Consider the following 16,683-nt stretch of genomic DNA (forward strand, 5'->3'; position numbering starts at 1 on the left):
ATATTTTTATTTGTAGCCTTTATCACAAAACTAAATTGGCGTTAATGATGTTCTAGAATCCCCTACCTACTCATATAATATTATTTATTGATTGAGAAAATAAAAAGTTTCATATATATAAGTAATCGATTGAAAAAGGTTTTCACCAAGTTCTCTGTGATTTACACTTCTGCTTAATGTCAAAAGTTTTCTGAGGTTGGCAGCATGTGACATCAAAAAATTGAAAGAAGCGCCATTGAAATTTTATTCACATTTATTGCGTTTTCTAAGCAAACTGTTTACTGAATTTACATTTTAGGCATTAGAAAGTGTAGCATGATAGACTATTTTTGATTTTAAGTGATTGTTATAGAGTATATAGTAGAATTTTGTGTTTTATTATTGAATTAAGTTTGTGTCGATTTGTTTTCAACCGTGGCGACATAAGAGACTTCGGGAGCTTGTCGGAAGAATTTGACAACTTTTAAAAATGGCGGCCTCTTTTGAACTCAAGAATTATTATGATTTTACTGCTGTATAGTGCTTTTCTGTAATCGTCAGTCGTCATAAATTTATATGTAAAATATCAAAGCTTTGCTCCACAATATGGATCACAATTTGGACGACTCTTTGAATTTGGAAAGTGCTATGGGGAGTGTAAGTAATAGAAGTTTTAATCTGAATATTTTGCCTTATTCAAATAGTCTACTTCTACAAAAACTTCTAAAAAATCCTGTGTTAATAATAGTAGCTTACCTCTAACATTGGCTGAAGATAAAACAAGAGCTGTATTCATTAAATTATTTATGAAGTATTGGTATGACAAGTTTGAGTTCAGGCCACTAATTTATTTGGTTGATATTGCCTTGGTATGAGCTGTGTTCATAGTTTATAAACTAAAAGTATTAGCTACAATACATCTATTGTAGACAAATATTACAATTCATATAGAATCTCTCCATATCTTTTATATTATTATATTCCTCTGTAGTCCAATAAAATAATTTATATTTGAATAAAACTGGCACATTTTAACCATAAACATACAGAGTATTCAAGTTTAATTTAGTATTTAAATTATTCAAAACACATCTTTTGTAGTAATGTAACATAGAAACAATCAAAGTTTTGTAGACATAGTTTTTATTAATATTATTTCAGGTATTTAGTTCTTCTGAGATAGTACAGTGGAAGCAAGAAGTTGGCTAATTTAAGACATCTTAACTTATTGACCACAAAAATCAACAAATACGTAGAATTTTAATTAATATGTTTTATGTAGGTCTCAATTAAGCATATTTTTTCATGTTTATAGATGGACTTTGACCACTCTGGTGTGGTTGTCAATCAAGAAGACATCACACTTGAAACCACTGATCATGAAGGTGATATACCAATGGAATTTGAACACATTGAGGAGCAGCCAATGCTCATGGATACTGGCAATGAAGAAATTATTGGTAATATACTTATTAAAAATAAAAAATATTGCATGCTACTAGTTTATCCTTTCCTATGTAAGATTTTCCACATCCCAAAGGTTACTTACTGTATAATATTGTAAACTTAAATGTTCCTAAAATTGCATATGGCATATAATTTATTAAGATTAAAAAGATATGTTTGTCTAGTTTCAGATTTTATGGGTGATCAATTCACTTTACAAGAGTACTCAGTACAAGATGAAGTTACAGCTGAAACAAGTGGAGTTGATACCAGTGTATGTTAATTTTAACATATTTATCAGTTATTTAAATAAGAAAATCTAAGAGGATTTTGTTCTGATTACAGTCCAAAGATATAATCGAGAATTGAACTTTAGAAAATTAATACAATGTTTATGTTTTATTTTGCAGCAACTTAACATTTTGACATCTCAGTCAGAATCTATGATAGATCTATCATTTGACACAGACTCAGACACAATGACACAGGAGGCTACTATCCAGCCTAAATACATACAAGTAAAGGTAAATAAAATTCACATTGATAGATAGAAATCATGTTTTTTTTTCAATCATTGTGACTAGTACATATAATACTGAGATGTACACCAGATCTGGCACAGTGATAATTTTAAGGTTACACTGATCATAGCCAGGGGCAAACATCGGCAGATTGTTAGAATTTAGCAGATTTTCGTTTTTTATTTCTAACGCATTTTGTTTGCAGGCTGCAGTAGCAAATCCACGTATTGCAAGGAAAGACTCCCCAGCATCAACTAACTTACCTCGACAAATTGCCATCGCTCCGAAACCGCCGAAGCTTGCGCCTGCAGTAACTAAGGCATCGTTCACACAAGGCAAACAGTATGCTATTGCACCTAAACCTGTGACATTGGTTGCCAATAAAACACAGAGTTTAGTGAAGACAATGGCTCTCACTGGAGTCCTTCAGGGTGGCAGTAAATCTGGGAGTGCAGTGTTGAGTAAGTATAACTCTTTGAGAATATGTGCCATTGTCAGTAATAATGTTAAAACAAATCCGGATGAAGTAAAACAATTACTTTAACTAATTGCTTTATTCCTCCTTTTAGCTCATATTGGAAAGCCACTTGTTATGGTGCCTGCATCCAGTGGTCAGAAAATAAAATTAGTGACATCTGGCTCAGGAATGTCAACCATGCATTACGTACGCGCTAATTCTGATCAGGTACAAACTTATTCAAATCATTTGCTACATTATCTTAACCAAATTACGCCAGTAACGCTCGCGCTCGTATAACGCCAGTGGGAAAGCGCTTTATTATACTCTTTTTTCTGACCTTTTACATCTGATATACTATGTTTCAGCCTCATATGATAACCAAACAAATAAGCGCAGGAACGGCACAGAAACAAATATTGGGGAAATTTATTGTACAAGGTGAGATATTAACATTTACTAACATCTCTGAAAACATTTAATTACACCATTCAAATAAAGGAATTCAAAACTGCCAATTAAAACAGTGATTGCCTCCGTGGCACAGTGGTTCAGGTCACCACGCCGCTATCATTGCGTCGGTAGGACGTGGGTTCGATTCCCACACGGAACAATTAATTGTGCGATCCACAAATAATTGTTTCGGGTCTGGTCGTGCTTTGTGTCCGTTGTTTGTATGTTTGTAAAATTCCCCGCGACACAAAAGCAATTCTTAGTGCGGGAGGTGCCTTAAAACAGTGGCAAATACATATTTAAAACTCGGTTGTTGTTTTAATAGGTCAGTCTAACATAGACCCGTCGAACCAGCCGGCAGTTATAACAAAGATAGTCCCTGGTATGAGCACGACACCACAAGCACGATATGTGATGCAACAGAAAACTGTGCCTATTTCCATTGGAGGCACTAAGGTAAATATATATTTGCTCTATAACATAAATCGGCCTAGTTATTTCTGTGCAATGTTAGTTATGTAGTTAGATCTAATATTGGCCTGTTTAAATTGCATATTGAATCCATATTTCAGTAGATATAATGTGGATGTATGGATGTAAATAGAGAAAATTAAGATCAAGAGGTCATAGTCAGTGGCGTTTTCAGGTTTCTACCTATCCAAATGGGAAAACATGTGATTTTATGTATGTATGTATTTCAGCAGGCAAAGAAAATTTATCTATTATGTGTGTCATTGCATGATGGCAGTAAATTGTTTGATGTGGGTCATCATTCAATTAGTTAGCAACATGTCGTTATTGATGGAACAATGTATGGATAATGTTAACTAATATAACTAATATATTTACAGGTTCTATTGGCATCACCATCTAAACAGGGTATGAAAATCAAAAAGCAGATAATATCAATACAGTCACCACATCCAACCACTTCCCAAGGTACGATAAAAAATCACATTTTATGTATAACTTGCTTACTTCATGATATACTATGAAGGGTATATAATATGTACCTTTACCATACCATTTTCATGTTATAATAATAAGTAATTTTTGTTGTAGGTGCTACAACTACCAAAAAAGTTGTAATTACAGCAAATCCTAGCCAAAATGTAATACTTAAAACCACAGCTCCACCTAAAACTGCACAGGTATGTTACCTCGACTCTTTATAATAAAGTACAATTAAAAAAAGCTTTTAAACTAATTGAAATAAAAATTAATTTCAGTTAACAAAAGATGGCAATGTTGTGGTACAAGGGGGGCAAAGGAGTCAACTACATCAAATTAATGTTCCAGGAAAAGGTGTAAGTAATACAAGAAGTAAATTACATATTAGAACTAGAAGAAGGCAGATACTATGGCTGAGATTTATTTGAACTTATGAGGCAGATCGGTTGTAAACACATAATGGTATGTTGCAGATTCAATACATTCGGCTGATCACAAACCCGACGCCCGCACAGCAAAAGTTGACTGTAAAATCACAGCCGCCTAGCGTTAGTTTGCCTTCCAAGAGCTTCGTTTTGACAGCAGACAACAAAGGTAATTATTTTATCTTTTTATTAAAGTATGTTTCAAAGAAGTATAATTTGCATTGAGTTGATCGCGTCATATTTTTTGCGCCTGATTTCTCCATTGTCATGAGAAAATAATATACTTTTCAGGTAATTTAATTCATATGACTGCGCCAAAAACCGTTAGTGGTGAACCGCCCCCATTAATAGTAACCGGAAGTCGTGCGTCTACTCCTAAAAGTAAGATAAATCAAGTTTTACATTAATAAAATAAAATGAGGTACTAATATGTTTGGATCACTACTTCCACCTGACTATCACAAACACAAATAAAGTTTGTAAATGCAGCACAAAGACTGAATGATAATGGTGAGGTGTGGTATTTTGATAAGGTTTCATACTTTTTGGCGCTTTTCATAAAATATTAATTTTAGAAAATGGAAACCTAATTCAAATAATAATGACACGCAACTCTATTTACGAAAATAAGTTTCTCTATTTAAAACGACATAATTTGAAAATATTAAACATGGAACAATAAACTTTGGAATGGTTTAAAATTACAAAGTCATTTGTCATCAGTCGAATATACGGCGATATTACGCGTGGGCGGTGTGCTAATACGTGAATTATTAACATTGTGCAGTGACTACGAAGCCACAAAAAAAGTTGGTGCGAATAGCTCCCGTTGCCGCCAAACCTGCGACATCCGTGACGGTAAGGGCCCGCCTATTTCTCTCACAAAAAAGTTTTTCATTCAATTTCTATCGTGAGTGACCTACATTAATTTAGACACTTGATTGCGGATGTGCAGTTTCCAATTATCAATGTAATACGCGCTGACTTTAGATTAATTAATAATTAATATATAATATATACCTAACTTAAACGAATACATTTTAACAAATACCTCTTTAATTACAGTATTTAAGTTGAGTTTAAAGGGCATCTAAACCATTAGATGAAGATCGTTAACCGTGTCGAAAGTTTTTATTAGTAGATAATGATACAAGCCGTGTCGTGTCCCGCAGTCGTCCCGCTCGTCTGCGAGCCTGCTGGCGCCGCTGTCGCCGGAGCGCGGCGACATGTCGCGCAGCTCGGAGGACGCGGACTACGGCGCCGCCGACCACGCCGAGTCCAAGGCCGCGCTGCAGGCGCTGCTGGCAGACCACGACCACCACCCGCACCACGACCACCACGACCACCACGTCACCATGCAAGAGGTGGAAGTCGAGTTCGAGAGAGAACGGGTACTCCATGCTTCTCTAATATTGTATTACTTTTATATCGGTAGTGCTGCCGGGAATTTTCTATTTAACATACGGCTGTGAGTTATTTATATGTATTGATTTGAATTTCTCTATAGACGCCGGTGCAGGATGAATCCAACAGTATGGACGCGCTGGACTCGAGCAACAGATCTGACGAGCATCCGCTTATCGTGATACCTTCCACTTACGGCAAACAGAGCCAAATACGAGTCAGCAGTGAAAGCTCGAGACAATATGTGAGTACGGAATTAGATGTATGTCCTACAAAAAAATATAATCTTACTAAAATCCATAATGTGACTCACTTCTAATTCTAGTAATGCATGTAGAAATTGAAAACAGCTTTAGTTTGTATGTAAAAGTAACAAAAACTCATTTTGTAAAAGTAGGCATGACGCAGATTTCAAACTCAATACCTGTGACCGCATAATTGCATTTTACGCTGTCACTGGGACTAGGGATGCATAAGCTTATATGAATAAAATGGTTTCAGAGTGAATCCAGGGATTTCCCAAACATGCAAGTTAATGTAGAAACTGAGACTGTACCTGCTCCCTACCTGTCGCCGAAACCGTCACAAGCGCTCTCAGAATCAGGTAAAAAATTATTCAAATATGAAATCTTAATTGAAACTGATATTTTGAAAGGTGTAATTCATTTATTGTGTAATTCGGAAACACCAGATTTCGCATAAGACACACATATACATATGAGTGATTTTTCATTTTTTGTTGAACAATTATATAATGTTATAAGTATTTATTTCCAGATTTAGTGGCGGGTGACTTGGGTCTGAGGCCACGCAAAGCGTGTAACTGCACAAAGTCACAGTGCCTAAAGTTGTACTGCGACTGTTTCGCGAACGGAGAGTTCTGTAACCGTTGCAACTGCAATAACTGTCACAATAATTTAGAAAATGAAGAGTTAAGACAAAAGGCTATTAGAGCCTGTTTAGATAGAAACCCAAACGCCTTCAGGTATAATTTAATCCTATTTATCACTAAACATTTATTTGATAAAGCCATTTGTTAAGTTATTGTGATTTTTTAGGCCAAAGATAGGAAAGGCGAAAAGTGGAGGTCCAGACATCGTACGAAGGCATAATAAAGGATGTAATTGTAAGAGAAGTGGCTGTCTGAAAAATTATTGTGAATGCTATGAGGTAATTATTTTGAGTCTTCTACCAATACTATATTTATTTCGTCTCATTTAAAAAGTATATTATTTGTTAATTTGTAATGGTTTGTGTAGGCAAAGATAGCATGCACGTCGATGTGCAAGTGCGTGGGATGTCGCAACGTGGAGGAGACACTGGAGCGACGACGAGATGCTATGAGACTGCGGGACAAACTCGCAGACCCCATGTTCCGACCACCGCCTGTCGGACAAGTCAAGTTAGTAACTATTTTGTTCTCAATTTTTTTTATAAAAATAATTGTTTAATATTACTGTATTGTCTCATGTACGTTTTTTTCTTCAGGCAACCATGCAGTTTTATGACCTCAGAAGTGATAGAAGCTGTATGTCAATGTCTGATTGCGGCGGCGGTCGAGAGCGGGGATGGTGAAGTTGAGGTGGAGAGCGAGAGGGAAGAGGGAGCGAGACCTGACGCTGACCCCATCAGTGACGTCATAGAGGAGTTCGCGCGCTGTCTGCAGGACATTATCAGCGCCTCGCACCAGTCTTCTTCACTTTCCGTTATAGATGAGGTACTGCTTACTATAATAATTGAAAATAGTTTAAGCTTTGACTCCAATGTTGTAACAATTCATGTCTTATGGTGGATAATTGTTTCAGGGACAATCCTGATATATGGATGATAGCGAGGGCGAGGTAACGTGGTGTTATTCCGAGAAGAATGAAGTCTAACATTAATTTGGTTGCGGTTCGCGATTTGTATGCTTGCGTTTAATGTATAGATGTGCGAAAGATTTTAATAGATAGCAAATAAACCTTATATATGGGATGAGAGCTAAAGCCAAATAAAAATTCTTAACTAACTCCACAAAACCAAGTTTAGAGTACAGATTATTTGGTATTAGTTTGCGGGGATCAAAATGGATTTCGATGTTAGATTGTGATAAGTATCAGTCTGAAATGTTTTACAGTCAATTATTGTTTAAAAAATATAATGAAATGTGTTATTATAATAACGAGCAAATAAAGAACAGCGTATCAAACAGAGGTCAAGAAACTGAAAACACCACTGAAGATGATTTCAAATTACGAACGGATCTGAAATAATCGTCTTAAAATGAGATGCCATTTATTTGACTATTTGTGTGTTATATACAATGCAGCAATAATTATTGTAAATTATAGTAAATAGCTAGGTCACATAACTTTTCATTAAGACTGCTATAAATAATATTTGCTACTACTCATTAAATAAAATTATGCACGTTTATATAATCCGTTATAGAATGGAATAAAACTGTACATTATTGAAAGTAATTTTCAGATTTTTATAGATTGTTTTTTATAGAAATGTACATAATGTTGTTGTAAATAAAATATTTTACTAGTCATAAGAATACCTTTGAACATAAGGTAGAAATTATTGTAAATAGCAATAATAAAATGCAATGTTTCTTTCTAATCTGCATTTTTATTTTTTGGGTACTGGATATCTTCCGACGTTTTTAAATTCTAAGCTGCTATATAGCGGTAATAATAATAGGTATGTCATAACACTCATAAAAAAATATCAGGCATCGAGAGAAATTCCATTTAGGTACAAAAGTGCCAACAAACAGCAATTTATGTCCTAGTAATTGCAGATGCTGTATTTTCAAAACGGGAGATTTACTTTGCGGGAATCGAACCTACTATACACAAATCTTTGTCTTGACTACAATGCCACACAACATAGACTTTCACTGACTAGGGACGCGTTGATTGCGTTTAAAAAGCACAATTCTTGTTTATGAAAGTTTTAATTAGTTACCTATTTTTATTTTCAAGGTATACCTGTAAATTATAATACGATTAAACAGTTCATTGCTGTTTTATATTAACATTATATTATAGCTTCTACTTCACATCACTAATCATACTAAAGCAATGTAAACGCGCACAATACATACTAAACGCAGAACAAAGCATCGAAGTCGATTGTCTCAATCTCGGGCGTGAAAGACACGTACTATAAATAGTTCACTCCATGTTATAAATACGAAAGTGTTCAGTTTCGCGCGAACGTGTGGAGGTGCTAGTCTCTGTAATTTACCGGTGACTGACTGACTACATAAGTGCCGCACCATGACCGCACGTTACGAAGTGCAGACCTCTGACAAACTCGGCAGGTGTGTCCAAAATATATGATAGAGCTAAAGTTCGAAATTACCGTGTTATAATAATAATACCATATATAAATGCAGCACCTACTATTGAATTACCACTGACTTATGCGTCTGTAAATTAATATAAGGCGCTCTTAAAAATCTAAAGAATTTGTTTATCTCGACGCAGTGAGTAGATGAGGATTCGATAATATTAGTCTTGCTATTTTTACCTTTGCGGTTGGATATGGTAGCAAAACAACAAATTAGATTGCTATTTAGGTCGCTGTTCAGGTATTCTATTTAATAGATAATAATTAGTTAGTAGATACTTTGAAATTAATACAGTCACTTAATAATAAAATCACGCTTAACCCAATGAGGTAAGCAGGCACTCTGAAATTCCGTTTAAACATGCATTGATATAACATTAATTATAGGAACTTATTATTGACTTTAATTAATAGGTTTATTAGGTGCATAGTTAGTACTTGCTTCGTGATATTATGTTGATTATTTCGCATAGGTACCTCGTAGCTGCGAAAGATCTCAAACCTGGCGAGAAGATTCTGACGGACGAGCCGTTTGTGCTGGGCCCCAACACCGACACCTCTTTGGTTTGTTTCAACTGCTACTTGCCGCTGATGAGCAAGTTCGTCGTGTGCAAGAACTGTGCCGTGGCGCCTATATGTCCTGGAGACGGATGTCCGGAACATCTCGTTCACAAAAGTAAGTAGGTGTCAGTGTTTGTCGTTAGTTCACTCGAGCGTTTGAATTCGATGTAAGTACTTACTAGGTACCTACCTACCTATCCGAATTACAGACAAGCTGTGTTTTATAAAGCAAAAATGAAGATTTGTACCTCGAAAAGTTTGCGCAGTTATTCCGAGTTCGATTCCGTATAGCAAAAAGTTTTATGTGATCTACATATATTGGTGATTGATGTGTCTGAGTAGATAATTATGATATCCAAATTTTATAACGCTTTTAAAAAACAATTAATTACGTTTTAGAGTGGCACACCAGTCAGGAATGTGACTTCTTCAGGAGTATGAAGCTCATTAACGGTACACATCCGATGACAATGGTTCAAAATGTAGGCTCGCTGTTGGCACTCCGCGCATTCATGAAGAAAGGCGTTGATCCCGAAGGTTGGAAAGAATTTATGAAACTTGAAACTCACTTGGAAGAACGAAAGGGTTCCAGCGTCTGGGAATTTTCGCAAAATACCGTAAAGGTAGAAACATTTTCTAAAGAAATTTAAATAACTTTTAACAAAACCCCGGGTGATTAATTATAACTCCATTTTCATGTTTCAGTTTATCCAATCGCTAAGTTACGCAGGCAATGAGCCCGATGAAGACTTGATTCAAAGAATATGCGCAGCTATAGACGTGAACAGTTTTGAAGTACGTGGACCACCGATACCAGCCATAGGTTGTTCCGAGATCTTACGTGGAGTTTACTTGAAGGCTGCACTGCTGGCTCACGACTGTGTAGGAAACACGCACATGGCTATAAATGACAACAACGTGCTTGTGTGTCACGCCAGCACCGATATCAAGAAAGGAGACATCATATATTACAATTATACGGATCCGTTGAAGGTTAGTGGAGTTGAAAAAAGATTCACATGACGATATTCTTCTAACCAACGTCCACAAAGCCAGTAGGTACCTATAGTAAGACTAATCAAATCTGTTAATATTTTGTTTCAGGGTACATCTATACGCCAACAGCATTTAATGATCGGCAAATACTTTAAGTGCACTTGTACGAGATGCGCGGATATGTCAGAGATGGATACTTACATGAGTTCAGCGAAATGTCCCGGATGTAAAACTGGATTTGTGTCACAAACGTCTGCTGAAGAGTGGACGTGTGGTGGTTGCAAGAATACGTTCCCAGACTCCAACATTGGTTACAAAGTTCAATGTTGTACAGATAAATTTGGAGTCATCAGTAAGTATATATATTCATTAAATTCGGTTCAGAGTCGTAACCCAGGAAAGGGTGGCTAACTAGGCTCGCCTTTAACATTTCCTTGTTTGTTGTAAATATTTCTTTTTCTAAAGTGTGGTAATGTTGCAGATAAAAAAGACGATAAAGAGCTTGAAGAATACATACGCAATGTGTCTCTAGTTCTTGCTCCGAATCACTATTTGTTGCTAGAGGCCAAGCAACGGTTAGCAGGAGTCCTCAGAGACACTATTAATAGAGAACCGAGACCCACGAAGAAGTTAATGAGGCGTAAAATGGATTTGTGTAAAGAAATATTGCCCGTGTTAGATAAATTGTGTCCAGGAATATCTAGAACCAAAGGTATCTACACACCATCTATATTTACTGCTTATAGAGTCGTAGAATTATAATAATTTATATAATTAATATAATTTCGAATTTAAGACGTTTCGCTGTTGACTTATAGCCCGCTCGCATTAGATTCAAGATATGCTTGGTTCAAATAATAGGTAAATCGTATTAAGCCCACTGTTTATGATTCCAGCAATAACATTGTACGAATTACATTCTGCGATGGTGCAGTTAGCAAAGAAACTCTTTGATGGGCGTGAAATTACAGGATCGACTTACCTGGTAAGGGACCGTGACTTAGATAGTTTCTATAGATATAATAATTGTGATTAATATTGTTCAGTTTGTTTATATTGAACTAATGTCGTTTGCAGGATGAGTTGGTGGCGGCTGAGAAATATTTAAAACAGGCCTTAGAAATGCTATTCATTGAACCTGGTAACTCCCCCGAAGGAGAATTATGCGCAAAAGCGCTTGAAGAATATAGAGCATTGAAGGGGACGATGAGTGCGGTTCTAGATGGCATTCACGCGGAAGGCAAAACTTACGAATACGCACTAGAAACAAATGGTACTACAGCTGAATAAATATTATTTAATATATATTATACATTGTTTTTATTTTTAAGTCCAACCCCATATCTAAGATAATTTATTTATTTGATACAAATGATTACATGTCATACTATTCTGGTAAGCCCAAATGGAAGGGTTAACGAGCTTGTTTCCATCCGACTCTGTCTTTAGAGCTATTCTGTCTTGAGACTATCATGCGGAACCGAAAAATTGTAGTCCTTAAATCCGCAATACAGTATCGGTTCAGCGTATGCTACCGGCAATCATTTTATTTTATTGTAAAAATTTAAAATATATAAAATCTAAATATTATTAATATTACCTATTATTTCGGCTTAGATATAAGTAAGTAATAAATAATTGGTACAAAAAATTTAGTTTTGGAAAATATTAAATTCTAAATATATGACATGGAGACCATGGAGTTCCTGAACGATATTCTACTGTCAAAATACAATTTGTCAGAATGTCAGTATTTGTGCGAAACCAAAATCCCAACAATTTTGTAATTAAATGTTGTTTTAGCTTGTAATTATTTAAAATAGTGTATGAAAATTAAGTAAACCGAGCTATCGAGTGTTTAAATTGTAAAACATCACTATTATTCATTCATCATACCGACAACAGTGAGCGTACGGTTCAATTTGTGGAGGTAAATTTACCGCAATTGTTGGGTGCCGTTTCTATTATTATCTAATTAACTGTATAACCTGGATTGTTGTCGTAGTCCAGTCATGGCGGATCAATCCTCGGTGTTAGCGTTGGTAATACTGGCAGTGGGAGTCACGGTGCATTTCTCATTGCACAAAGTTGAGGAGGGTCATGTAGGCGTTTACTATCGGGTGAGTTGATAGCGTCAAGACTTGTGCATTCATGTGAAACTATTATTCAGATGATGTGAGAAGACACAGTGAGTAAATTTGGAACACTGCCAGACTAGTGGACAGTATTGTACCAACATTGTTTTACTTTCTTTAATAATTTTCTAACCTTAAGCTTAGAAATGTGTACGCGAAAGTAACATAGCCAAATGCTGACAGTAAATCACCTAAATGTTTTTTCATATTATAGCAGTTAACAATGTCAAAGTTAATCCACTAAGGTTGAGGATAACAAAACAAAATAATTCTTATCAGTTGAAACTAGGTATAAATACATTGTTTGAATTAACAACACTATTGTTATGTTAAACTATAGTAGTTTTAAGAATAACAGAACAAATATGTTTCATACAGGGTGGGGCGCTACTGCCTGTGACAAGCCAGCCTGGATTCCACATGATGATACCACTCTTGACTTCATATAAAGCTATACAGGTAAAATATTTTTTAATTTAAAATATTTATTTGCACCAGTTACATTAATTATTACTTTCATTGAATTGGCAAACCAATAATGTTTTCATCTGTAATTTTAGTAGTAGGGTTTCATGCTCAAGGGATAATCTGTCACTAGGCATCTCATGAACTGTGATGGATAGGCAGTGACTTGTTATTAACACAAAAAAACAGAATAAAGTACATATTTAAGGGGGCTCCCACACAAGAAATATAAATTACTGTTTTTATAAATAACTAGCTGACCCGCGCAACTTCGCTTGCGTCCAATAAGAGAGAATGGGTGACATTTTTCCCCGTTTTTGTAACATTAATTACTGGTACTCTGCTCCTTTTGGTCGTAGCGTGATGATGTATAGCCTATGTCCTTTCTCGGATATCAAAATATCTCCATACCAAATTTCATGCAAATTGGTTCAGTAGTTTAGGCGTGATGTAGCAGACAGACAGACAGACAGACAGACAGACAGAGTTACTTTCGCATTTATAATATTAGTATGGATGATGTGTGAGAGTCTAATTTGCACCTGGCTGGTATCTTGATTTAACATAAAACTGTTTGTTTCAGACAACATTACAGACTGATGAAGTGAAAAACGTACCGTGTGGTACAAGCGGTGGTGTTATGATATACTTTGAGAGAATTGAAGTTGTCAACAAACTTGAACCTATCAGTGGTAAGTAATATTCATGTTCTAATTAAACATTGTATCATTTATTATACAATACCTCTTTCAGCAAATGGAGAGATTGATAACAGACATCCACCCTCATATCCAGCCTTCTACATTTATAGCAAAGAATTCAAATATTTGGGGCAGTCAGATAATCATGTATTTCCTAAAAAATTATGTTTGTCTTAAATAGTTTCAACTAATCATATGTTTATGTCCCTCAGTGCTAGATATGGTGCGAAACTTCACAGCGGACTATGATAAGACATTAATATTTAACAAAGTGCATCATGAACTAAACCAGTTTTGTAGTGCACACACTCTACATGAAGTCTACATTGATCTGTTTGATCAAATTGATGAGAATTTACGAACTGTAAGTGTACTAGAAAAGTATTTCAGATTTTTTTAATACTTTTTTGATGCTATAATTTTCTTATCTCAACATTTTGTCTAAACAGGCTTTACAAAAAGATCTGAATGAAATGGCACCAGGCTTGAGGGTTCAAGCTGTCCGTGTAACTAAACCAAAGATACCTGAGACAATTCGTAAGAATTATGAACTTATGGAAGCTGAAAAATCAAAACTGCTGATTGCTGCACAACATCAGAAGGTATTTATCAATAAAACGTTACAAATATAAACAGTAAAATAATCACCAACTTATTATTAAACTTGTATTTGGTTTCCTTTACTTTCAGGTTGTGGAAAAGGAAGCCGAGACAGCAAGGCGCAAAGCTGTTATAGAGGCGGAAAAGGAAGCTCAAGTGGCGAAAATCCAGTATGACCAAAAAATTATGGAGAAAGAATCTTTACAGAAAATTGAACTCATTGAAGACAGCATTCATAAAGCGAAACAACAAACCAAAGCTGAAGCAGACTTCTATCATCTAAAGAAGCAAGCTGAGGCTAATACAGTGCTCTTGACGCGCGAATACCTAGAGTTGAAGAGATATGAAGCTCTTGCACTTAACAATAAGATTTACTTTGGTAATGACATACCTAACATGTTTCTACAAGCAACTGTAGGTGACAGTCCCATCACAAAAGGTGTACAAGCAGAATGATCAATCACAATACCATTTCTATTTGCTAGTCATTAAATAAGTTGAAAAAGCCAATAACAAATCATCAAGCATATGGAAATTCAACAGATTTTGTATAGTTTCATAATCTGACTTCATTTTAATTAACTGAACTGTCAAGTTCCTAAAGAGCTTTTATTTCTGGCAAGTCAGCATCATTTTCTAGGTTAGGGAGCTATTGGTTGACATGATTCTTCATGGCCTTAAATAGGTTTCACTCAAATTTTTATGCTAGTATATTATTATATTACAATACCTAGATTTATCTTTCACTCCCTAGACCTAAATCTCAATCCATAGAAAACATTTAATTGGACCTCACTATTTTTTTTACACATAGTGATATTATTATATTTGTGTAACACTGTTTTGAACTTAATGTATCCTTATTCTCTTGAAATTGTATTAAAAAAAAAATTACAGAGACATTGCATTAGTTGCACCTGGTTTATTTGACTGAATTATTTATATTGGTGATAGATTGCCTTTGTAAATAGCTTTTTTATATGTGTAATAATAAAAGTACATAAATGTGGAAAAAAAGTGATTTTTATTCAAAAATTTAAACTTAAAACTTAATGGCTTCGCATCTTAGATTTTGTTGAATGCAGCAATATCTACAGACTGGACGAAATCTTCGAATTCCTGGATCTGTTCAGTGAGGAGGTCCACAGATACCTTGTCGTCTTCAATGACGCACATGATCTGCAGTTTGTTGATACCGTAACCGACAGGGACAAGTTTGGAGGCTCCCCACAGGAGACCATCCATTTCAATGGAACGGACTTGTTTCTCCATCTCCTTCATGTCTGTCTCATCATCCCAAGGCTTGACTTCAAGGATGATGGAGGACTTAGCAATTAAGGCAGGTTTCTTGGCTTTCTTGTCAGCATAGGATTTCAGGCGCTCCTCACGAATCCTGGCTGCCTCTGCATCCTGTAAATCATTTGAATAGGTATAACTAACTTATTCCACATAGGAGTGAAAGTATCCAACGTGGTAAAAGGGAAATCGGAACTGACCTCTTCCTCATCACCAGAGCCGAAAAGATCGACATCATCATCATCGTCATCGGCCTTGGCGGCAGGTGCAGGCGCCGTGGGCTTGCCGCCGGCGGTCAATGGGCTCACTCCAGCAGCCCAGGACTTACGCTCGGCGGGTGTGTATGAAGCGATGTGGTTGTACCAACGAAGAGCGTGAGCCAGGTTGGCAGCGGGTGCCTTTCCGACTTGATCGAACACCTGGACATCGGCTTGGGATGGTGTGTAACTAAAAATAAAGATAACGCGATAAATATGGCATTCCGATAATTTCCAGCTGGATGTCAAGGTCAGTGTACACGAATGAGTTACCAAGGGAACAATCATGCTGCGTCACCACTTATTTCACTTAATTTTATATAAAAATTGGAAAATAATGCACGTAAATTATGATAATTCATTGAAATTGAGGTTATATCAGGAATCTGTACAATCTGTGTCAGGTTGACGTGGTGGAAGTTTTATCTTATCATATAACTTACCCTGACACATAACTCCTTTCGGCTAGGTAAGTGTTCAGGTCATTAAGGCCTTTAGCGGTTTTCACGTCTCCTACTGCCATTTTTAAATAAAATCTTATTTTTTTCCAGCAACAACCGCACGCCCCGGCACAATGTGAGCGAGAAGGAAAGAGAAGGGAGATTGTTAGAGGGAGAAAAACAAGGAATGAATGAACGATTACGTCATTCTAGGGATGTATTTACTAGAATAATTAAAATCGCCTAAATCATTT

At 35.9% G+C, this 16,683-nt stretch overlaps 4 protein-coding genes across 7 annotated transcripts; 3 read left to right on the forward strand and 1 right to left on the reverse strand.

The window, feature by feature from the left end:
• The first annotated feature begins 194 nt into the window (after positions 1–194).
• Positions 195–8,243, forward strand: LOC142979444 (uncharacterized). Of its 3 annotated transcripts, none has more exons than XM_076124346.1 (22): positions 195–636; positions 1,295–1,439; positions 1,611–1,699; positions 1,836–1,949; positions 2,152–2,407; positions 2,516–2,631; positions 2,772–2,844; positions 3,182–3,312; positions 3,708–3,795; positions 3,919–4,007; positions 4,086–4,163; positions 4,281–4,401; positions 4,524–4,613; positions 5,020–5,090; positions 5,405–5,623; positions 5,740–5,880; positions 6,138–6,240; positions 6,414–6,621; positions 6,695–6,806; positions 6,896–7,038; positions 7,125–7,353; positions 7,442–8,243. In XM_076124346.1, the coding sequence occupies exons 1-22, from the start codon at positions 586–588 to the stop codon at positions 7,451–7,453; spliced, it is 2,679 nt and encodes an 892-aa protein (XP_075980461.1). In that variant the 5' UTR covers positions 195–585; the 3' UTR covers positions 7,454–8,243. The 3 variants fall into 3 exon arrangements, with proteins under 3 accessions (XP_075980461.1, XP_075980462.1, XP_075980464.1); XM_076124347.1 differs by having other exon boundaries at positions 1,617–1,699; XM_076124349.1 differs by lacking the exon at positions 4,524–4,613.
• A 553-nt stretch (positions 8,244–8,796) lies between these two features.
• On the forward strand, positions 8,797–11,834 carry LOC142979527 (SET domain-containing protein SmydA-8-like). The gene is made up of 8 exons (XM_076124480.1): positions 8,797–8,949; positions 9,452–9,654; positions 9,939–10,162; positions 10,245–10,532; positions 10,644–10,887; positions 11,017–11,247; positions 11,432–11,520; positions 11,613–11,834. Exons 1-8 carry the CDS (start codon positions 8,906–8,908, stop codon positions 11,823–11,825), a joined length of 1,536 nt encoding a protein of 511 aa, XP_075980595.1. The 5' UTR covers positions 8,797–8,905; the 3' UTR covers positions 11,826–11,834.
• Positions 11,835–12,255: 421 nt separating this feature from the next.
• Positions 12,256–15,453, forward strand: LOC142979218 (erlin-2-like). Of its 2 annotated transcripts, XM_076124030.1 has the most exons (7): positions 12,256–12,465; positions 12,541–12,655; positions 13,049–13,129; positions 13,719–13,827; positions 14,049–14,200; positions 14,286–14,438; positions 14,527–15,453. In XM_076124030.1, exons 2-7 carry the CDS (start codon positions 12,548–12,550, stop codon positions 14,890–14,892), a joined length of 969 nt encoding a protein of 322 aa, XP_075980145.1. In that variant the 5' UTR covers positions 12,256–12,465; positions 12,541–12,547; the 3' UTR covers positions 14,893–15,453. The 2 variants fall into 2 exon arrangements, with proteins under 2 accessions (XP_075980145.1, XP_075980146.1); XM_076124031.1 differs by lacking the exon at positions 12,256–12,465 and having other exon boundaries at positions 12,472–12,655.
• eEF1beta (elongation factor 1-beta) lies at positions 15,442–16,593 on the reverse strand. The gene is made up of 3 exons (XM_076124032.1): positions 16,433–16,593; positions 15,933–16,179; positions 15,442–15,846 (listed from the first exon to the last, which is right to left on the reverse strand). Exons 1-3 carry the CDS (start codon positions 16,510–16,512, stop codon positions 15,502–15,504), a joined length of 672 nt encoding a protein of 223 aa, XP_075980147.1. The 5' UTR covers positions 16,513–16,593; the 3' UTR covers positions 15,442–15,501.
• Positions 16,594–16,683: the final 90 nt, after the last annotated feature.

Source organism: Anticarsia gemmatalis, chromosome 16 (assembly GCF_050436995.1).
Source record: "Anticarsia gemmatalis isolate Benzon Research Colony breed Stoneville strain chromosome 16, ilAntGemm2 primary, whole genome shotgun sequence".
In the NCBI taxonomy this organism is placed as follows: Eukaryota; Metazoa; Arthropoda; class Insecta; order Lepidoptera; family Erebidae; genus Anticarsia; species Anticarsia gemmatalis.

Bases quoted from the DNA above. Each gene is read 5' to 3' on its own strand.
- eEF1beta (XM_076124032.1), bottom strand. From the start codon at position 16,512: ATGGCAGTAGGAGACGTGAAAACCGCTAAAGGCCTTAATGACCTGAAC. The intron at 16,180-16,432 runs GTAAGTTATATG...CTTTATTTTTAG, and splicing joins GAAAGGAGTTATGTGTCAGG to TTACACACCATCCCAAGCCG. The intron at 15,847-15,932 runs GTCAGTTCCGAT...AATGATTTACAG, and splicing joins GCTCTGGTGATGAGGAAGAG to GATGCAGAGGCAGCCAGGAT.
- LOC142979527 (XM_076124480.1), top strand. From the start codon at position 8,906: ATGACCGCACGTTACGAAGTGCAGACCTCTGACAAACTCGGCAG. The intron at 10,888-11,016 runs GTAAGTATATAT...GTAATGTTGCAG, and splicing joins AGATAAATTTGGAGTCATCA to ATAAAAAAGACGATAAAGAG. The intron at 11,248-11,431 runs GTATCTACACAC...TTATGATTCCAG, and splicing joins AGGAATATCTAGAACCAAAG to CAATAACATTGTACGAATTA.
- LOC142979218 (XM_076124030.1), top strand. From the start codon at position 12,548: ATGGCGGATCAATCCTCGGTGTTAGCGTTGGTAATACTGGCAGTGGGA. The intron at 12,656-13,048 runs GTGAGTTGATAG...TGTTTCATACAG, and splicing joins ATGTAGGCGTTTACTATCGG to GGTGGGGCGCTACTGCCTGT. The intron at 13,130-13,718 runs GTAAAATATTTT...TGTTTGTTTCAG, and splicing joins CTTCATATAAAGCTATACAG to ACAACATTACAGACTGATGA.
- LOC142979444 (XM_076124346.1), top strand. From the start codon at position 586: ATGGATCACAATTTGGACGACTCTTTGAATTTGGAAAGTGCTATGGGG. The intron at 2,408-2,515 runs GTAAGTATAACT...TCCTCCTTTTAG, and splicing joins ATCTGGGAGTGCAGTGTTGA to CTCATATTGGAAAGCCACTT. The intron at 3,313-3,707 runs GTAAATATATAT...ATATATTTACAG, and splicing joins TTTCCATTGGAGGCACTAAG to GTTCTATTGGCATCACCATC.